This window comes from Aotus nancymaae, unplaced genomic scaffold (genome assembly GCF_030222135.1).
Source record: "Aotus nancymaae isolate 86718 unplaced genomic scaffold, 86718_ANA_hifiasm-v0.15.2.pri h1tg000032l_0, whole genome shotgun sequence".
Lineage (NCBI taxonomy): Eukaryota > Metazoa > Chordata > Mammalia > Primates > Aotidae > Aotus > Aotus nancymaae.
Window position 1 is genome coordinate 6621602 of NW_026988445.1, and position 21685 is coordinate 6643286.

At 43.1% G+C, this 21685-nt stretch overlaps 1 protein-coding gene across 4 annotated transcripts in view; it reads left to right on the plus strand.

Moving 5' to 3' along the window:
* The first annotated feature begins 1149 nt into the window (after positions 1–1149).
* TGFB2 (transforming growth factor beta 2) overlaps positions 1150–21685 on the plus strand; it is a 92428-nt gene continuing 71892 nt past the window's right edge. The window contains exons 1-2 of one of the 4 annotated variants that reach the window (XM_012459684.3): positions 1150–2845; positions 19023–19106. In XM_012459684.3, coding sequence (XP_012315107.1) covers positions 2500–2845; positions 19023–19106 — 430 coding nt within the window. In that variant the 5' untranslated portion in view covers positions 1150–2499. The remainder of the gene's footprint in view (positions 2846–19022; positions 19107–21685) is intronic. The other 3 variants (XM_012459682.3, XM_021677281.2, XM_012459683.3) reach the window with 3 other exon arrangements.

Here is a 21685-nt window from a genome sequence, read left to right on the forward strand (position 1 = left end):
TTGTGAAGATTAAATGACCATACACAACACACATCAAATTACTAAGTGTAGTACATGTTAGCTATTATTATTTTATTTATCCAGTGCTCTACTCATAATCTAGGCCTCATACACATGTCTAAAGTATAAATTCCAAAAGTGGTGGAAGGTTCTTTGTGACTTTTCTGAACTAGGGAACATATGAACTAGGGAATAGTATAGACACCTTGGTTTTGGGGGAAAACTCAACAGAGTTTCCAGTTTAAATCATCTGTCTAGTCAGTATGGCTTCAGAGTCATGCTGAAATGAAAATGTTGACTTTGAGTAACTAAAGGTAAAATAAAAGAAAAAGGGAAAGTGGAACAGTGGTAAGAATTATTCTTGTATTCATCTAATTTAGACTTGGTTGAAATAGAAAATGTCAAGTTATGAGTAGTGTAGAACAGTAGACATCAAACACTTAAAATTCCAGCTTCCTGGATTAATGCTGTGGAAAGAATGAAGTTGGTTGATAGTGTTTAGCCTAGCAAGAAGGTGAAAAGAAAGCCATACAGGAAGTGGCTAGGTAGCAAATTATAAAGGTGACCATTCATTCAAGTCAGTAAAACAAACAAATATACCTTATTCTTTAGGCAAAAAATGATGCCTCTCTTGTTTTCCAGCAGTTCACAAACAGAAGGCTATATCGTAAACTACAAACTAACAGAACAAACTCTAGGATGGCAGCCTGTTGAGGTATCCCAGAAAATTAGAGGACATGAATTTAAAAGATTGGAAGGTATGTCTTCAGGACTGGCCTGGCCCTGAGTAGACTGGCGTTCCCTCCCATAGAAGCAGGTTTGCACACGTAACAAAGGAGGAAATCCTTCCATTCTAGAGCAAGTGATTCAGTTTGGGAGGCTGTGACTGAGCTACACTAAGTAAAAACGGGAGACTTGATTGTCCTTCAACAGACCTGTCCAAAATGACTAGAAAGTAAATACCGTAAATCACAGAGCGCACATCCCACCTCCTTCCTCCCTTCCCCACAGCGGTCCTCATTTCCACCGCCCCTCAACGGGGAGAGCTCGTGGTCTAAGTAACGAGAGGACTTCTGACTGTAATCCTAGCACGTCACTTTGTTGAAGGCAGACACGTGGTTCAGAGAGAACTTATAAATCTCTCCTCCCCGGCAAGATCGTGATGTTATCTGCTGGCAGCAGGAGGTTCGCTCCGAGCGGAGCTCCAGAAGCTCCTGACAAGAGAGAGACAGATAGAGATAGAAATAGAAAGAGAGAAAGAGACAGCGGAGACAGAGCGCAAGCGAAAGAGGCAGGGGAGGAGGTTGGAGAATATTAGCCTAACGGTCTAGGGAGTCATCCAGGAACAAACTAAGGGGCTGCCCGGCTGCAGACTGGAGGAGACAGAGAGGGTCTATTTTAGGGTGGCAAGTACCTACCTACCCTAAGCGAGCAATTCCACGTTGGGGAGAAGCCAGGAGAGGTTGGGAAAGGGTGGGAGTCCCAGGGAGCCCCTGCGCAACCCCCTCCGGAATAAAACTCCCCAGTCAGGGTGTCGCAAGGGCTGCCGTTGTGATCCGCAGGGGGTGAACGCAACGGCGGCGGCTGATCGTCTGTGGCTGGGTTGGCGTTTGGAGCAGGAGAAGGAGGAGCAGGAGAAAGAGGGAGCTGCAGGCTGGATGCGTTTGCAAGCGGCGGCGGCGGCAACGTGGAGTAAGCAAGCGGGTCAGCGCGCGCCCGTCCGGGTGTAGGCCACGGCGCGCAGCTCCGGGAGCAGGATCCGAGCCGCCTCAGCAGCCTCTGCGGCCCCTGCTGCACCCGACCGAGTCCCGTGCACCGCGCGAAGCGCACTCCTCCCCGCGGCGCGCCGGGCTCGCCCCCAGCGCGCGCACACGCGCACACACACACACACGCACACACGTGTGCGCTTCTCTGCTCCGGAGCTGCTGCTGCTCCTACTCTCAGCGCCGCAGTGGAAGGCAGGACCGAACCGCTCCTTCTTTAAATATATAAATTTCAGCCCAGGTCAGCCTCGGCGGCCCCCCTCACCGCGCTCCCGGCGCCCCTCCCGTCAGTTCGCCAGCTGCCAGCCCCGGGACCTTTTCATCTCTTCCCTTTTGGCCGGAGGAGCCGAGTTCAGATTCGCCACTCCGCACCCGAGACTGACACACTGAACTCCATTTCCTCCTCTTAAATTTATTTCTGCTTAATAGCCCACTCGTCTCTTTTTTTCCCCATCTCGTTGCTCCAAGAATTTTTTTTTTTCTTACTCTCCAAAGTCAGGGTTCCCCCTGCCCGTCCCGTATTAATATTTCCACTTTTGGAACTACTTGCCTTTTCTTTTTAAAGGAATTCAAGCAGATACGTTTTTCTACTGGGCATTGAATAGATTGTTTGCAAAAGTTTCGCATCAAAAACAAACAAAACCAAACAACTCTCCTTGATCTATACTTTGAGAATTGTTGATTTCTTTTTTTTTTCTGACTTTTTAAAAACAACCTTTTTCCGCCTTTTTAAAAAATGCACTACTGTGTGCTGAGCGCTTTTCTGATCCTGCATCTGGTCACGGTCGCGCTCAGCCTGTCTACCTGCAGCACACTCGATATGGACCAGTTCATGCGCAAGAGGATCGAGGCGATCCGCGGGCAGATCCTGAGCAAGCTGAAGCTCACCAGCCCCCCAGAAGACTATCCTGAGCCCGAGGAAGTCCCCCCGGAGGTGATTTCCATCTACAACAGCACCAGGGACTTGCTCCAGGAGAAGGCGAGCCGGAGGGCGGCCGCCTGCGAGCGCGAGAGAAGCGACGAGGAGTACTACGCCAAGGAGGTTTACAAAATAGACATGCCGCCCTTCTTCCCCTCCGAAAGTAAGTACTCATTTTCACTTCCATCCCCCGAGGTTTAGCGCTGCCCGGAGCTCTCAAAACCGCAGCAGCTCCCGGGATCGCCCTTCCCTCTCGCAGTTCCCGTTTGCTCTTTTCCCGTTCTCCTGTCCTTCGCCCCATCCACCTCCTTTCCATCTGTATGCCTGAGGCCATCAGGCTCTAAAACGTTTACTTTCTACTTTATTTTCTCCATCTCTCCCTTCCCCTCATCAATTCAGCCCTTTAAAAGGCGTTATTCTCTTTTTCTCTTCCCTAAAATTCTTTAGTCGGCCACCAACTAGGAGTCAGCCCCACTCTGTCAAACTAGAGGTGCTCCCAGGGGGAGAGTTAAACTTGGGAATCTTGGTAGGTTTGTTTTCTTTGCTCCGATTGGCGTGGAGCGCGCCGAATTGGTGCATGAAGGGGTTAAAAAAAAAGTGTCTCAAAACTAGCCTCTCCGGAAGGCGCCCCCTTTCCGTGCTGACCTATCAGCTGGTTCCCCAAGCCTTCTCTATTGTCTCTAACTCCCCTAAAAATGTCAGCATCGCGGAGACAAAACCCGGTTTGGAGACCTCTCGAGAAACCTACCTGGAAACCCTTAGTCCTTGATGTATCGTTTGCCATCACTAGATGTTTAATTACCCAAAGGCAAAATCCTATCACCACGTTCCCTTTTCACCTGGAGTGGTAGAAAGGACAACTTCGTTTCTGACTGTGTTTTAAAAGGTTTTAGTTCACGTTATTTTTCAGAACACACCCAAACCTGCCTTATTCAGAACTCCAGTGTAGCAGATCATTTTTCTTACGTTTTTCTGGTCTGTTATCCCGCTCCTGCCTTTTCGTAGGCTTCCTGCAGTTATTTCAATGCATTTCTAAAACTCAGAGTAGACGACAGCCGTTTTTTGTTTTTTTTTTAAACTGGCTTCTCTGAGAACAGTGTCCTCAAAACCAGCTGGCATACAGTAGCAATGGGAGTGAAATGATTTATTGTAGAGGAAGGGAAGAGACAGTGTAGAATTATTTCAGAGTTCTTTAAAACAAACAAACAAACAAACAAGAAAAGAGGCAGCAGCATCCACTAATACCTGAGAGGGGTTAAATACCAGGAAGAAGAAGAAGAAAAGGAAAAAACAAACAAACAAAAAGCTCTTCAACATTTGCCTATTCCAAATCCCAAGTCGTAAACTTTTCATTGGTTGCTCATTTCTCTCCTCCCCTTTCCATGCCCTATATGCTTGCTGGCTGCCTTTGCAAAGTCTCTGTGTCTTGCCTAAATAGATAATACAGCCATCTTGATAATTTTATCATAGAGGTTCTAATTGCAGGGTGGTGCTTTTCTTTTTTAATATTTGTTTTTAGTTTGACAAGTCCTAGCTATGTGACTTGTCATGTCTTGTACTTGATGGTCTCAGAAGTCAGCCCATGTATCTAACCGCAGTCTTCCCGATGACCTTTATCTTGCTGCAGCTTCTCCTGTTCTTGTTGTATAGCAGAACAGATGCAGAGAATTCTGGCAAGCAGGATGATTTTATTACTGTAATTATGGCACTGTCCACAGCAGTGTTGATAAATACACTCCACCCCTGGTTATCCCCTTCGGGAAGTAAAGCTTTCTATCTGGGGTGGAGCCAGGGAGATATTAGGAAAGAAAGTTCATTGTAATTAGTCCAAAACCATTGAGACAAACAAGGAGTTGAGTCAGTTTGCTTTCTCTAGCACGTGCACCGGTTCTACTGGTATTTGGGCAGAGAGGAGAGTATGTTATGTAGAACCCGAATAACTCATCTTTCAATGTTTATATGCAAAAGTTCCAATAAACTGCCAGGGCTTTTATAACACAGAAAGGAGCTCTGGTCTCATTACTGAATAGGTATGGAGAGAGCAAGTAACCCAAGAGGGCATTAATTCTTTGTTCTCTCAAGCACACTTCAGTCTGAAGAGCTGAGATGGTCCAACCCGTGGTCATGGTCATCAACAAACTGGAAAAATTCCTAGATTATTAGGAGGATTTCAGAGTATGGCATTTAACATCAATGTGTGGATTCTCCTCTCCATTTCACCCCAGCCACCAAATAAATGAAAACCTCCGATACATCCAGGATAAATAAAATATACTGCCAGTTTTCATACAAAGAATACAGGCTTTAAAAAGTCTGTATTCCGTATGGAAATTTAGGAGTAGACAGCCATATTAACAGCAGGTTTGATACTACTGTGCAAGGACTGGATAATTTTATAGAAAACAGGTTAACTGATTTTCCATCACTTTCTAGTTACGTTGGAATATAGCAAACTTTTCCAAAAAAAAAAAGGAGGAAAAGAAAAAAAAAACCTTATTTTTAAAAATCAAATTGAAAGTACAGCATTGGCGTATATACCAGCTTTCCCTCTTTAGGACTTTTCTGCCTGACTTTTAACTCAGCTGTCACTGAAGTGGCTGTGGGGAGGGAGTGTGCCTGTCATTCCTTGCAGTGAGTCCGGTGAGGGTCATAAGCCCCAGAGATGAAGGCATGGGAAAGATCACTGGTTCATTTTTTACCACCAACTTATTAGCGTTCAGGGAGTGACTGCAGCTCAAGTATTACAAATATGCTCTAATTATACTCAATGAGCTATATATCATTACAGATTGCTGATAGCCCTTTGCGGGACATTTTATAAAGTTCAGACTAAATATTTTTAGCAATGTGGAGATTTAAAAGTGAAAATATAAGAGATATCGTATATGCCCTCAGGCATATTTTGTCTTAAATAGTATCCTTGGCCAAGTGTACTATATAAATACAGTAAATATGAATAGTACTGGCCCGGTGCCAATCTCCTAGGATGAATTTTAGTCAAGAATGTATTTATGGGATATAAATAATACTGTGTCAACATTTAAAGAAGGGGTCTGATTAGTTTTGAATTTATTCATATTGATCGTTTCATGTGCTGTTAGTTTAAGACTCAAAGTGGAGTTATGCTAAGGTTTACCGATAGTTTGCCCACTGGGAATTAGTGGACTTCTAGTTGTTTAACAGTCCTTTTGAAGTTCAAGGCACATGTATTTGAAAGATGCTGCACAAAGTTTTACAAACTTAGAAAGGATGATTCCATTAGACACAGGAAGAATTCAAATCATTGACATGTAAAAATCTGTTGAGAGTTGGACAGTCAAAAAGAGGAAGAGACAAAAAGTTTCATTTTCTTTCTTTTTTCTCCCTTTTTCATTGTGACCAATCAGCACATCTTGTGGTTCTCACCCTGGTGATTTTGTCTCCCCGCTCCCCCCAACCCTCCCACTTCTACTCCCACTGGAACGTTTGGCAATGTCCAGAGACACTTTTGGTTATCATGACTGGGGGTGGAGGGGTGCTACTATTGTTTAGTGGGTCAACCAGGGGTGTTTCTAACCATCCTGTAATGCACAGGGCAACCTCCCCTCCCCAACATCAAAGAATTTATCCTGCCCACAATGTCAGTAATGCCCCTGTTGAGGAGTCCTTGTATTTATTTGGGGTTACTGAATTCTGTTAATAGTACCATTTTAAAAACAGTAATAAAAATAAAATTTTTATGATCAAATGATATTCAAATGAGATCACCGAAGAGGAGGATAGTCAGACAGTTATCTTAATTAAATGGAGTGTGGCTTAGCCCATTATATATGGGATATATTTTATTTTTGTAGTCTTAAAGCCCCTAAATTAGAGACATCAAAATTACCCATTTATTTAGCTTAAGTGATGGTGTTGACCTATCCATTCATAGCTTCAGTCAGCAGCAGTGTGATGTTAGAACAGAGAAAAAAGAAGTGAGGAATTATCATGGATTCTCCTTGCAAGGAAAATAAGCAGTTTGTGTTAATAAAGAGTGGGATCTCCAAGCTAAGCAACCGGAGAAAGTAAATAATCATCTTGGTTTATTCTACCATTTTGAAGTAGATGAACTAAAAATATACAGCCTGAAAATTCACAATGAGGTTTCCTTTGTAATTGTTTCACATGAATGTTAAATATTTAACATGAAGCAATCTCCTTTTCTATTTCCTCTGTAATTTTCCAAGTTAAATTGTGGAATGTAGAATGAAAACCAATGACACTATGGTTTTAGGGAATGTGACTTAGCATTCAATTCATGAATATGTCTTTCTGTATACAAGTTGCTGGTCTGTTGGCCAGTTGCCCAGTGAAGGAAAATATTAACAATTGCTGGAACATAGTGGTATTTCTGCTTTATGTAGTAAGTATTTTTACTATTTTAATTTTTAGGATTCTCTGTGTGTTTGTATGTGGGTGTATGAGAGAGAAACAGAAAGAAAAAGAGAGTGTATCAAAGACAGACTTGAACTCCTTGACTTCCAGAATGATTGAGTTATTAATGCACAACAGACCGAGCTTAATTCTCCCTTTTTTATGGCATCATTGCTTGTACTAACTCTAGTGCCTAACTGTGGTTGCATTTAAGTTAGGCCACATGCTCCTCCTTCAGGATTTCCTCTTTTTTTCACTTTTCAAAGACTAGAAAAACCTCTCAAAGAAGTATACTATTTATAACTGAAGCAGTTGGGTCGTCTTTGTTGCCAAGTGAGGCCAGCCAGCTTTATGCCTCTCCTGAGAAGACCCTACCCGATGAAAGAGAGGCTTGGCGGAGGTTGAGGGGCAGGTGGGGACCTCTCCACCCCACAGAAGGAAGGGGTTGGGGGAGCCCACTGTGTCTCCACAGCACCCCCTGTGGCCTACTGGAGGAGCTGCACTTTTTGAATGATGACTTCTCCCTGGTAAAAAAATGCTAATGTAACCTAGTCACAGCATCTTTCATATAGAGATACGAAAGAATGACAGATCATTTTTCCTACAGGAAACTGAGTTGTGAAAAAAGGGCTAATGACTCACTGCTGAACCCACATCAAATCTGGGTTAGAACCAAGGAGGTCATTGACTCGTAGGCCTTTGCCCAGAGATTACAACATACTTTAGGTGCATATTTAGAAGGTTCGAGAAATTAGAGTGGAATTGCCTGGTCCTGGGAGAGGTGTGCAGGGTCACCACTGGAGCGGGACTCTGGCCCACCGCCACTCCCACCCGCCTACCCCTGTGTCTGCCCCACGCACCCCCTTATAGGTTCAGGAGTAAGGTGAGCAGTGAGCGGGAGACTGCATGAAGAGCTCTGGAAACAGCCCTTTCCACTATCTTGATGTAGCATTTCCGGTACTGATAGGCTCCTGGAGAGAGGATTTGGATTTGCCAGATGTGCTTGCTCTATTCAGGCAGTGCTTCTGCTCACGGGTGTATTCCACTGAGCAGCTTGATGAAATGTGGCTCTGCCGGAGATAAACAAATGTCCGTTATCATTTTGAAGGCACGTGTGTGCTTTCATTTAAAACAATTGCCTTTAAACAATGATAGTTTCTAACCTGGGAATTCAGCCTTCTCCAGGTATGTTATTTTAGACTTAATAATATGTTAGTGATTCTTTGATGGGTTTGTTTAGACTAAAAAGTTTGCTTCTGTCATTTGTTTAGAATGAATTTGCATCATGCTACAACCGCAAGCTGCTTTTGACGGTTGGTTGTTTTGTTTCTTTCCTAAGCGCTGATATGCAGAAGTGGGTGTTGAACTGCGCTGCACTCTCACCGCTACCTTACTTTCTGAATTGGCTTGGTGGCCTTGACTCTGAATAAAACTGCCCCTTGGTCTCTTCCCCACCCTCTCTAAGTTGGCTTCTTTTCCTTCATTGTGGTGGAATGTCTGCAATGGATGGACGGTCGAATGCTCACACATTGTGTTCCCATTCGATACTCTGCTGAGTTTGTGGGAGACAGCACTCCCTTTACTTAACCAGGCCTCAGTTTCTTCCCTTGTAAAGAAGAAGAAAATAACACCTGCCTCCCTAGAGTTGTAAAGGATTGATGATGACATACGTGAAGAAGCACCTAGTGCAGCTGCTTCAGGCATGGAGTAGGCCTGCTTTGCCTGGCAGCAATTCTCTGTCTCAAACGCCTTTGACTTTAGGCTGTACCATTATTTTATGTGCCACTAAGAAAAAAAAATAGCACTCTAGTGAACATGCCATTGGTTTTAAGAGAGGGTCTGGATTTTAGAGAGATGAAAATCTGATTATAAGCAATGCCCTGGGAACCACTTCCATTAAGCTGTGATGTCTTGGAACCTCCAGCTCATTCTTTGTAATAGTTCTACTCAGTGGCTCTCTTTCCTTTGCTCACTCAGATTGTTCCTTCGGTAGCCTCTGCCACTTCACAGCAGGGATGGGGTGGGACTGAAAACAGAGAATGTAGAGTTGGTAATTCACCATGCCTGGCACTATCTAGTCCTCCTATGAGAAGGCCTGAAAGTTCAGGCTATTAGGTTCAGACATTTCAGTCTGGTGTCTCCTCCTTTCTCAGCCCCTCCTCTCACTAAATCCCTGCATGAAAACTATACTCCAGTCACATCATCCTCTTTGCCTTTACCCAGATGGGTCATTTATTTTCATGCCTCTGGGGTCTTTGTTTATGCTGTTTCTTCCACATAGAGAGCTATCTTTTCACACTTTTAAAAATTCTTCTGCCTGGTATGGTGGCCCACGCCTATAATCTTAACACTTTGGGAAGCTGAGGCAGGAGGATCACTTGAGGGCAGGAGTTGAAAACTAGCCTGGGCAACATAGCAAGATCTTGTCTCTACAGAGAATGTAGTTGGGCCTGGTGACATGTATCTGTAATCCTAGCTACTTGGGAGGCTGAAGCAGGAGGATTGCTTGAGGCTAGGAGTTTGAGGCTGTAGTGAACTATGATTGCCTCACTGCCCTCCAGCCTGGGCAACAGAATGTGACCCTGCCTCTAAAAATAACAAAACAAAACAAAATCTGTCTGTGCCTAGTCAGATGCTACCTCCTTAGAAAACCTTCCTTGATTGTCCTAGTCTTATTTAATTAGCTCTTCCTTTGCATTCTTACTGTACTGATGGTTATCTCTATCTTGGCCTCTTTTCTTTTGATCTTAGTAAGATCTCTCTCTGTTCTGGGTTTTCTTCTTCACTGGTTTGTAGACTGCCTCAGAACAGAAACCAGGTCTAACTTATCTATATTCTTATAGAACTTAGCATATTGTGTTTGATCAAGGAATGTCTGATGAATGAGCATTCCCTTTAGAGAATAAGATTGAACTACAGGAAGATGAAGGATCTGTGAGTTCAAAGAGGTGTCAGGACAAGGAGACAGGGAGAGATGCAGTGTCCTTTCCTTCATTATCAGGGAAAATGTGTCTTATGGGTCATGTCACTATGCTAAAGAGCACAGGGCTTCTCATCGCCATATATTTTCTGGTTCCAGTTCTCAGATAATAACGAAGGTGGTGATAATGAGGATGATTAAAGCTAACATTTATTGAGGACTAATTATAGGCCAAGCATAGTTTTAAATATTTTACATTTATGTACTCTTTAATACAAGCAATCCTATGAGGTTAATACTCATATTGTCCCTTTGACATCTGAGGAAATGGAAATAGCTATTTCTACTAGCGACGTGTTATGGAAATTAGGCTTTCAGCCACCACAGGTAATAGAAGCCCTTATACAGAACCCAGGAAATAGAGAGCATGACCTTTCTTGCCCTCTTGATAAATGATGTAATACATCCATGAGACAATGGTGACTCTCTCTCTGTTAACCAGAATGACATTCACAAGCTCTGAATTCTTTCCCTAGAAAAGAAAATACAGCTCTGAAGTCTTGCACAAAACCTGGTGTTTTTTTTCCTTGCCATGAACACATTCAGCGTTTATTTCTGCACTTAATTGATACAGAAAGTGTGATTTATTAAGCCTTTGGTTGTTTCTGTTTGTTTGTCTGTTTGTGAGATGGAGTCTTGCTCTGTCACCCAGGCTAGAGTGCAGTGGCATAATCTCGGCTTACTGCAACCCCTGCCTCCCGGGTCCAAGTGATTCTCCTGCCTCAGTCTCCCAAGTAGCTGCGATTAGAGGTACACGCCACCACGCCCAGCTAATTTTTGTATTTTTAGTCAAGATAGGGTTTTACCATGTTGGCCGGGCTGGTCTTGAACTCCTGATCTCAAGTGATCTGCTCACGTTGGCCTCCCAAAGTGCTGGGCCACGGTGCCTGAGCCACGGTGCTCAGTCTTGGTTTTGTTTTTGAACTGCAACCATTTTCCTCACAAAAATTTGGATACATTTTATTGACAGGGCATTCCTATTTCAGAGAATTAATTTATTTGGGAAGGGAAGATGATATACAACGAGTGTGGACTTTGGAGCTAGACAGACCCATTAAATAAAGGAAGGAGAATAAATAAAAGAGAATTGTACCAAAGGAATCTCGAAGGCTGAAAAGGAAGCGGTAACATCAAAGACAAGAAGTCCTGCTCCAGGCCTGTGGCATTTGCTGAAGAGTGATCCTGTTCTGGTTAGCAACTTGGCTCTCTCAGTGCAAGTTATTAAAACTGCCTCATTGATATTTAAGTTGCTTCCTACTGAATTCAGATCTTGGCTCTGCCGTTGTCGGCTTGGCAGCTGGATTTGAGCCCCCTTCACTTAGCCCAGCCTCGGTTTCTTCATTTGTAAAGAAGAACATCGACTTTTTAGGGGTTGTAAAGGATGATGTGTGTGAAAAAGCACCTGGTGCAGCTGCTTCTGGCCTTGTTTGCACAGCAGCTATTATTCATCGAATCTCATTGACTTTAAAACACACCACTATTTTGTGTGCCACTGACAAAGAAATATCACTGCTAATTTAACTATTAGTTAGAACATAACATTAAATATCACTGCCAATTAACTCGGCCATTGATTGTAAGAGAGAATCTGGATTTTAGAGATAATAGAATGTGAAAAATATATAGAATCAGTGAAATCACATAAACATTTGTGAAATGAAAGAATAGCAGTCTGTGCACATGGTATAGAGGGCCGTAGCCGAAGCACATGGAAAATGAAATCAAGTGGAGGCATGACATCTGCCCTCAGAAACGTTTTCTAGTTAATGAATGTTAGGAGCCCATCTGTGGAATGAAGAGAAGAAAATCCACATAGTACATACTCCACCCAGCCTGAGTGTCTTGGAAATCAAACATTTTTTGTTTTTATTTTTGACATCTCAACGTGTGCCAGTTGTTTCAAAGGGTATATAAATTTTTAGGGGAATTTTTTTTCTTTTTGTTTTGAGACAGTCTCGCTCTGTTGCCCAGGCTGGAGTGAGTGGCACAAACACAGCTCGCTGAAACCTCCGTCTCCTGGGCGCTAGTGATCCTCCCGCCTCAGTCTCTCGAATAGCAGGGACCACAGGCATGCACCACCATACCTGGCTAAGTTTTGCAATCTTTTATAGAGTTGGGGTCTCACCATGTTGCTCAGGCTGGTCTTGAACTTTTGGTCTCAAGCAATCCTCCCGCCTCTGCCTCCTAAAGTGCCATGATCACAGATGTGAGCCACCACATCCCGCTGAGAAAAATTGTTTAAACTATTTGAACTGATCTCTGAAGGTGCATAAGAGTCACATAGTACTTGCCTCTTCATTTTTCTGGATCTCAAAATCCAAAATCAAAGAGGGGCTGTTGCTGATAAAAGGCTGACATGCAGATAGGGCTTCGGTGTAATGCGCTGCTGGGCTGGATTCGCTTCTCCTCACAGGTGCCCTGTCTCTCATCACCTCCACCCTTTGCAAAGAAGCCAGGACATTTGGAGTCAAGGCTGAGGCAGGTCAGGCAGCTGTGGTTACACTCAGGTAGACCTCATTTCACCTCTGCAACCAAGCACTGCCACAGCTGCCTCTTAGCCTCAGTGGATTCATTTTTAAAAAGGCTTGGCCAGGTGAGGTGGCTCAAACCTGTAATCCCTGCACTTTGGGAGGCTGAGGCGGGCAGATCACGAGGTCAAGAGATCGAGACCATCCTGGCCAACATGGTGAAACACCGTCTCTACCAAAAAATACAAAAAAAATTAGCTGGATGTGGTGGCTTGCGCCTGTAGTCCCAGCTACTCGGGAGGCTGAGGCAAGAGAATTGCTTGAACCCAGGAGGTGGAGATTGCAGTGAGCCTAGATTGTGCCACTACACTCCAGCCTGGCGCCTGGTGACAGTGCAAGACTCTGTCTCTAAATAAATAAATAAATAAATAAATAAAGGCTTTAGCAAAAGTATGATATTAGGGTGTAGAAATCTCAAAGAGGAAGCTGGATGAGACGAAGGGGAGGGGCTGGTGGAGAGTCACTGCAGAGGGTTTGAGGAGGAGGAATGACACCAGCGAGGGGAAGCCACACTAAGGCCTTGGGTGCTTGTGCTCAGTGCAGCATGTTCTCTCAGTGAGTTGGCCTCCTGGCTTTCCTGGGGCAACCCAGTAACACCACTTGACTGGTGCGGAAAAACATTGCCGTCCAAGAGGAATTGAGTTCACTGGCTTTAGTGTCTGTTAGGAGGGAAAGCCGCATCGTGCTGAGAAAGTGATCCTCCCTGGGCCGGGACCATCCCTTCATTCTCCCGAATGAACGCTTGAATTTGCTAGTGCCTGATAAGTCAGACATGTTTGGCTTAGATGTTCCCTTGACCACAATGACTTGAGGAACTTAAGGCAAATGGAAAATCCTTCCTGGCTATTGTGAAGCCCAAACCTTGTGGAAATAGTTTGAATGCATTTCCATTCCTCCACAGGCAGCTGTTTTTCTCTCACACTAGCGTGTTCCACCAGCGTGTCCCAGTCCCTCGGGCCTTCCTAGCTACCTATATGTTGGTAATTATGAAACAGGTTATTTCTGAAGAAGAGAAGCTACGTTTCTGAAAAAAAAAGAGTCATGGAGTAGCTATTTGAGAATCACGCTGGTCTTTTGGAGTTTTTGTTTAAGGAAATACTGTCACGTCTTTTTGGTCTTCTGAAAGAAAAAGAAAAACGTTGTGACTGTGACTTTGGCTCTGTTCATTTTGCTTTTCTTATCTGACCCATACCACACTGGCAAATGCCACTTCTGTCTTGACAAGCTAGTTTGCAAATAACTATTCATTCATAATTTTAGGCTGTTGTAAGAATCGTTGTTACTTCATCTTGTGAACAAGAATGCGAAATTTGGTTTTGAGAAGGACACTGAAATGACTGCGAGTCCACTGGTCTCTGCAGATCTCTCTATCTGAGAAAGATTACTGTGTACTTTTTAGTGGATTTTAAGAGCACTAAAATATTTATTGTTGCCAAAACTTAAATGGGAATTTTCTGGGAAATAGAATTTAATTTTAAAGTTTTGGATTCATTTCAGTGTTGGTAATGTCAATGCTTCTTAGACCAAGTTTATCAGGGATGTTTCTGTCTGCACCAGATGTAGCAGTAACTTTGTCATTTATTCTATTTCGACTTTTAAAAAAATAGGATCATTTATTTCCCTATCTTAATCTGATTTTCACTTTTGCTTTGACATCTTATAGCAATATGACTGAAGTTGTTTCTACTTCCTTTATAGTGAACTCTTGTAATAAAGCTGCTGGCTTAGAAACTCCAAAAAAGTGTGAATGACTTATTCTGATTTTACCTTAGCAGGAGAAGGAAACAGAAACAATTGCAGATCGAGGACATTTCTGTGCAAAGAATGGGTGGTTTGGTCCCCCCGGAGGTCAGTCAGGGCTTTCGTGGGAAAACGTTTCTACATTCAAGCTCATGCTTGGCCTTTTGGGCTCTGCAGGTTAGAGAGGGAGACAGAGGAAGGAGCGCTCCAAACCTTCAGACTCTTACTTGGAAGTAGCCAAGCAGAAGCAAAGCTGAATAATAGCCATGACCTCAGGCTCTGAAGCACCAGGTTCCACCTTCAGATGTGTCTGTTAAACTTCACCACCCTGGGTTGCTGTCTTCACTGTTTTCTGTCTGAGATATCTTGAGACATTTTTAAAACATCATGTTGTTTTAAATAGTAATTTAGTCACTCATTTGTATTTCTTCATGGTATTAAGCCTCAGGTTATTCTGTGTGTTAACTAAAGTCACTGATCAGATCTCTAAACTAAGTCCTGAACTGCCTCTGTTCCACCTACTAAACATGCCTTTCTTCTACGTAGAATGAGGTGACTGGTGCTCGTTTGTCCTGGAGAGAGAGATATTGCAGAAGAATTCCCTTGTCAGGAAATATCACCATCAATAATGAAACTATGTGTAAAGTCATGTCTAATTTTATTAACTCTTTGTCACAAGTACTCAGATTATAGAAAGAGGGTCTTGATCCAAGCTGACCCCAAATTGTTATACATTTGGGTTAGTTTTCCCTTTCTCAGTAACATTTGCTGAGAATTCTCTAAGAAGAGTAGAAATTCACTGTAGTTCAGTGTTGGGAGGAATGATTGTACCCACTTATAGAATTGCTGAATCACAAGAGAAATGCATTATATGTTTGCGTGGAGAGGCTGGAGGGATTGAGGCAGGAGTTTATTTGATAGGGAGTTTACATTTGTAAGACATCTAATTTTGCTTAAGACATCATTGCAGTAAGAATGGCTTTATCTCTACCCTGTAGACACTTAAACACTATACAAAACCACTACCTACTCAGAACAAATAGCCCTTATGAGGGAATAATTTTTCCTTGATTCACCTGATTGGATTGTTTTGAGGTCAAATGAGGTTTTGTAAAAGGCCTTTCTAACCTGTAAGGCACGATGACCTGTATCAGGCTTCTCAAATTTTACCATGCCAAATAATTACTGATGTACCTTCATAAATGTAGATTCCCAAGCCTTTGTTGCCCACCCCAATTCAGATTATAATTCATTCGTTTTAAGGTGTGCTCCAGAAACCTGCATCTTGATAAAAAGGCCAGGTGATTCTTGTGCAGATAGTTCAGAAATATACTCTGGAAACACTGTATATTTTCATTTTGTTGCTTTATTTCTTAGCCGTGTCATCACAGGCAAAAATAAACCCCAAAACTTTTTTTTTTTTTTTTGAGACAGAGTCTTGCTCTGTCGCCAGGCGTCAGGCTGGAGTGCAGTGGCTCGATTTCGGCTCACTGCAACCTCCGCCTCCCGGGTTCAAGCAGTTCTTCTGCCTCAGCCTCCTGAGCAGCTGGGACTACAGGCGTGCCACCACACCCAGCTAACTTTTGTATTTTTAGTAAAGACGAGGTTTCACCATGTTGGCCAGGATGCTCTTGATATCTTGACCTCGTGATCCGCCTACCTTGGCTTCCCAAAGTGCTGGGATTACAGGCGTGAGCCACCATGCCCTGCCCCAACACTTTTATAGTTAATTAACTTCATAGTCATTTAATTACTTTGTAAATTACCCATGCAAAGTTTTAATTCTATTTTAAAGGACTGTTTCTATTTTATGACTTGTGTTACCCGTAGTCCCCCATCATAAATTAGCGAGTGCCTGGGTTCTTCTAAAAATATTATGTTTCTCACATGGACACAGTGAGGGGAACAACACACACTGGGATCTGTCAGTGGGGAGTCGGAAGGGAGAGCATCAGGATTAATTGCTAATGCATGCAGGGCTTAATATCTAGGTGATGGGGTTGATAGGTGCAGCAAACCACCTGGCACACGTTTACCTATGTAGCAAATGTGCACATCCTGTACGTGTATCCTGGAACTTAAAATAAAATAAAATTTAAAACAACAAAAAAATTCTGTTTCTAAGACTATAAATGTCTCTGATTTTCATAATTGTTTACATTTCATAAAGCATTTTTACATATCTGTACCTCAGTGCTGCTTCAATGATATAGATTATTGAAAACTGATTGTTATTATTTGGAGACAGAGTCTCACTCTGTCGCCAGGCTGGAGTGCAGTGGCACGTTCTTGGCTCACTGCAACCTCCATCTCCCAGGTTCAACCAATTATTCTGCCTCAGCCTCCCGAGTAGCTGGGACTACAGGCATGCCCACCACACCCAGCTAATTTTTCTATTTTTACTAGAGATGGGGTTTCACCATACTGGCCAGGCTGGTCTTGAACTACTGACTTCGTGATCCGACCACCTTGGCCTCCCAAAGTGCTGGGATTACAGGAGTGAGCCACCGCGCCTGGGCTGAAAACTGATTATTTTAAAACTAAGGATTGCTTTCTGTGGACTGAACAATCGTTAGCATCTTTACATCTCTTTCTAATTCATGGTCTTAACTTCTAAGGCATTGGATTAGCACCAGAGCTCCCTGTCCTCCCCGCTTCCTTAAATACAAAAAAGAAAGAAAGGAAAGAAAAGAAGGGATTTAAATACTGCTTTAAGGCAGAGTGAAAGTAAACCAAAGGTGCATACTTGAGAACTGCATGCTGGAAATTGCAAGTGACAGTAATTATCTCACCTTATTCCCACACAGACTTCCTATGACCTGGGTGACCTTGGGATCTGAATTCTGTTGAATAGAATTGTCCCTCTTCTGCACCACGGCGTACACTGGCCTGAAGAAGGTGCTGTTTCCCAGGAAAAGCAGTTAAATCCCCCCAAGAAATGCATAGGGCCATAGTTCGAAGAATAAGTATTGCTAACCAAGTGACTTACTCTGCATATTCTGCCTTTCTCTGGTTATAGTCTTTGAGATTTCTATTTAAGATAACTTTCAGCGTCTCTTTTTAAAGGTCAGATATGAATGAGAAAACTTTGTTTGACTTGTTCATCTTGTGACAAACAGTTTATATCCAGTGTAGCTTCCTGTCTTTGCCGACTGGTTATTTGAGGGAATTTTCTTCCTGTAAGACTGTGGAGAAGCCTCTAAAAATAAACAGCATGGTTTCTTATTGGTGGGGACATATGTGAGCAGATGTCAGCTGGAAGCAGCACATGGTGGCCACATGATAGTAGTATGTGCTTATAGAGTCCCGGGTGTCGGGTCTTCGCCTTCCATGCCACACAGGCCATTCAGAGTCCCATATCTCAGCTTAAGAGCGTTCTGGGTAGAAGGTGTAATCCACACATGTGTGAAAAATCTGTCACTGGGATCTCATTAGTGGGCTGAATATTGGACATGGTAAGTTCCAGAGTAGGGAAAAATTCTTTGTTATCCATTTAAAAATTGAGTGATAAGAGGCACACATGTGGCAAAATAAAATAAAATAAAAATCGAGAAAGGAGTCCACAAAGCCTTTGCCTTGTGTTGAAAGGTTTCAAGTCAGGTCTGAATAGTAGTAGCGTTACTTCTAGAAGATGTACCCTACGGAAATGGAAGGTGCATGGATTCTCAATGTATGTAAGGAGCTAGGAAAGAATAATGTTCACGCCAGGCCTAAAAGGCAGTCAGGGCTTCTTTTGTTACACAAGTTAGACAACTGCTCATATTCCTTCATCACCTTTTATGTGTCAGTCTGTTTTAAATGTATCATCTCATTTCAATTTTATAAAAACCCTCAGGGCTGGGGTTATGCCTGCCTCATCTTACAGACTTGTCCATGGAGTCACAGGAAATCAGTGACAGAATAAGGGTTTGAATTCACATCTTCTCCTGCAAAAATTCTATATGTTTATTGACTTTACCACTGATAGAAAAGCTTTTGAACACCCAGCAATGTTTTCTCTTCAGTTTGCAGTATTTTTGCGGGGAGGGGGTATGCTTTCTTTTCTAAGAAAATGGTGGGCAAAATACAAATTGGGTTGCTATTACTTTAAAGAAAGCGAAGTTCAGATTTTCCGGATGTAATAACTATCGCAGAAGATGTGTTTAATCCATTTCAGAGAGCTCTAGCTTTTTAAACAGTAGGTAAGTAGCCCCAAACCAACATTCACTTGTATTTTTGACTTATTCAAGAAGGAGTTTTCACATGCGAGTTAGAAATGATGACAGGTGGTTTTAAGAACACTGAAATCTAGGCCAGTCAAATGAAAACCAAAGTTTTATTCTTAATAGGTAGGCTGTCTTTTGTCAAAGGAGGTCAAAGCCTTTCTTATTCATCTCTAATATAAATCAAAGTATTTATTTTACCATTTCACTATGTAAATTGTGCACTGTTATTTTAACATTGGAACTAATGTTAAAGAGAAAACCGAATCCAGGAGTCTGACTGCTGGTTAAGGGATGTCAGAATATCTGGGACTAGAATCCAGAATCCTCCTTAGATCCTCAGTGTCTAACTCCCTGGCCCCAGGTAGCAGGGACCTTATTTCTGGGGAAATGATATAAGAATGAGTCCCTCTTCTACTTTGAATCTTTGTATAGTTCTGTGCCAGGCATCTCTTCAGTAAAATAGCTAATGACTGTGCTTTTTAAAACTCCTAGCTGTCTGCCCAGTTGTTACAACACCCTCTGGCTCAGTGGGCAGCTTGTGCTCCAGACAGTCCCAGGTGCTCTGTGGGTACCTTGGTGAGTACACTTGTCTGCTTTATTCCTCGTTTGACATAGTTATATCAAATCCATCTTTAGTGTTTGTCTCCTTGGGGAACTTGCCAGAGGCAAGATGAGATTCTGAAATGCAGCCTTGTAGCTGAGTGATCACAAAGGTGCCTAGAATTTTTTTTAGTAAGAGTGTACATGAGAAAAACTGATGAATAGCTTTGAAGTAATGCAATGACTATCTCGCAGCATGTAAAAGAATGACTTGTGGGAATGAGCTATGTGTTCTCGGGGTCACAGAATGATTTGACATACACCTTTGCTGACCCCCATGGAGGCCACTCTCCGGAGGGTTGGACAGTATGGCCTGAATGTCAAGAGAACGTTCCTTTTTAATATCGTATTTGTATCTATGTTCGTGTTCCTGACGCATGGTAGTTGCTCATTTAATGTTTCTTGTCCTGAACTAAAGTGGAAGGAGATTTTCTCTCCTTTAAGGTTCTAGAGCAAGCTTGTCCAACCCTCAGCCTGCATGCAGCCCAGGATGGCTTTGAATGCGGCCCAACACTAATTTGTAAACTTTCTTTAAAAATTATGAATTTTTTTTGCGATTTTTAAAGCTCACCTGCTATCATTAGTGTTAGTGTATTTTATGTGTGGCCCAAGACAATTCTTCTTTTTCCAATGTGGCCCAGGGAAGCCAAAAGACTGAAGGCCCCTGCTCTAGAGGGAGACCCGTGGGGAAGTTATGCTGCTGATTATTTGTGACCTTTGTATTGACATGTCTGGATTGCATGAGGAAATGGATTGTCGTGGGTCAGGCCCTCAGCTAACTGGACCTGTGAGCTTGCCACTTGCTCAAACCACTTAGCCCTGACCCTCAGAGCAGGTGCAGGCTCCTCAGAGCCAGCACCAGGTGTTAGGCTAAGGGGTACCAAATTCAGAGGTCTTCACCCCTTTCTCATTTGCAACACTGATTAATTCAGCCATTTATTGAATGCTTACTATATGCTGGTCAATGATTCCACAGCAGAGAAGTGAGCTTGGGCGATCCCAACACTCAAGGAATTCAGTGGCGAAAGTTATCCCTGAACCATGCTCAGGAAGAAAGGAAGCAGGCTTGCAATCCTGGCATTGGTTCACTACATATTTTTGAGGCCCTGAGAAGGTTTGGATTATGTCAATTCTAAGTGCGGGTGGAGGTCCCAGCTAGAGACAAAAGAAATGTTTTTCTTATCCTAGGAAAAGCCTAGGTCACTGGATATCCTATTCTGCAATTTATCATGGTTACACATTGTTGCTTAGAAATCAGTATAGTTTATTTACAATTGCCTAAGCTGGAGTTTCCTCAAAAAGAACTCATTCTATTGAGAGTATACGTTGATTTTAGTACAGAAAGCCTCAAAGTGGGTAGAAGCTGCAATGTGAATAAAAAGAGTGAAAAGTTTAATCATGCCTTTAAAGCTCCCTTTTGTGAGTCATTACATTTTGTTTTTATACTCTAAATTCTAATTTTATTTCACTAGTTAAACCAAGGAATTAGACATCTGATTTTCCCCCCCTAGCTAACTGGCTATTTGGAAAGGAAAAGGGGAGGGAATGAGAGAGAGAAAACATTTGTTGAATACCCGCTATGTCCCTGGTACTTAAGACACATCATCCTAATTTTCCCCGCATTGGTTGGTCAGGGAGGGCCAGAATGACGATCCCCATTTTTTAGGAAATTGTGGTTTGGAGAGGTAAACACCTTGTCCTTGGTCACAGAGCTGACTGGTGACAGAGCCAAAATCTGAATTCAGGTCTGGCCTGGAGGCCACATTACAACAGAGACCCCAAACTTTTCCCCCCAGTTTTTGCATTTCCTTTGGAATCCTGTCCTGTTAATTTTGTAACTTTCTTGCCTGCTACTTGGGATTAATTTCCTTTTCATCTTTTCCTCCCATAGTAAACAAAGTGAGAGGCCTACCCCAGTTCTTTGGGTGGTTTTTCTTCTCAGACACTCCTCACTTGGGGTTATTTTCGGTCACTTAATTGCTGCGAGCTTCTCTCTTCCTTTGGTAAAAAAACATTGGAAACCCACCCTGCTCCTCAGCGAGTCAGGGAAAATCAGGAGTGTCTGAGGGTGTGGAAGGGGAAATGGGGCGCAAGCTCCACATGGAATCCCGTGCAGTGGGAGGCTCTTCCAAGGCCCTGCAAAAAGCCTGCAGACCCCTTTTAGACCTTCCATGCAAGGCTGCTGAGCAGTGGGGCTCTGCATTTTTTTTTTTTTTTTTTGTCTCTGTTCTTAGAAATAGTAATTGAGTAAAAATGTAAGTGAGCGTATGCCAGGGGGCAAGCATCCAGGGTCAGGGTGAGTTTCTCCATGCTGAGTGTGATTCTGAACACTCGTTAAGTGAAGTTGGCCTGTGCCAAGCAGCTCCAGGGCCATCCCTGTCACCTTGCGTGAACCGCCTCTCCATTCCAAGGAGATGTTGGGAGCGGCTGAAGGGAGCGTGAGGCCTGTGGCGCCTCTTGCTTTTCTCACTCTCTAACCTGGGTGTTGTTGATAATGACGTGTTCTGACACTGACAATTGGACTTGCAGCTCTGATGCTGCACCAGCTTTAAATT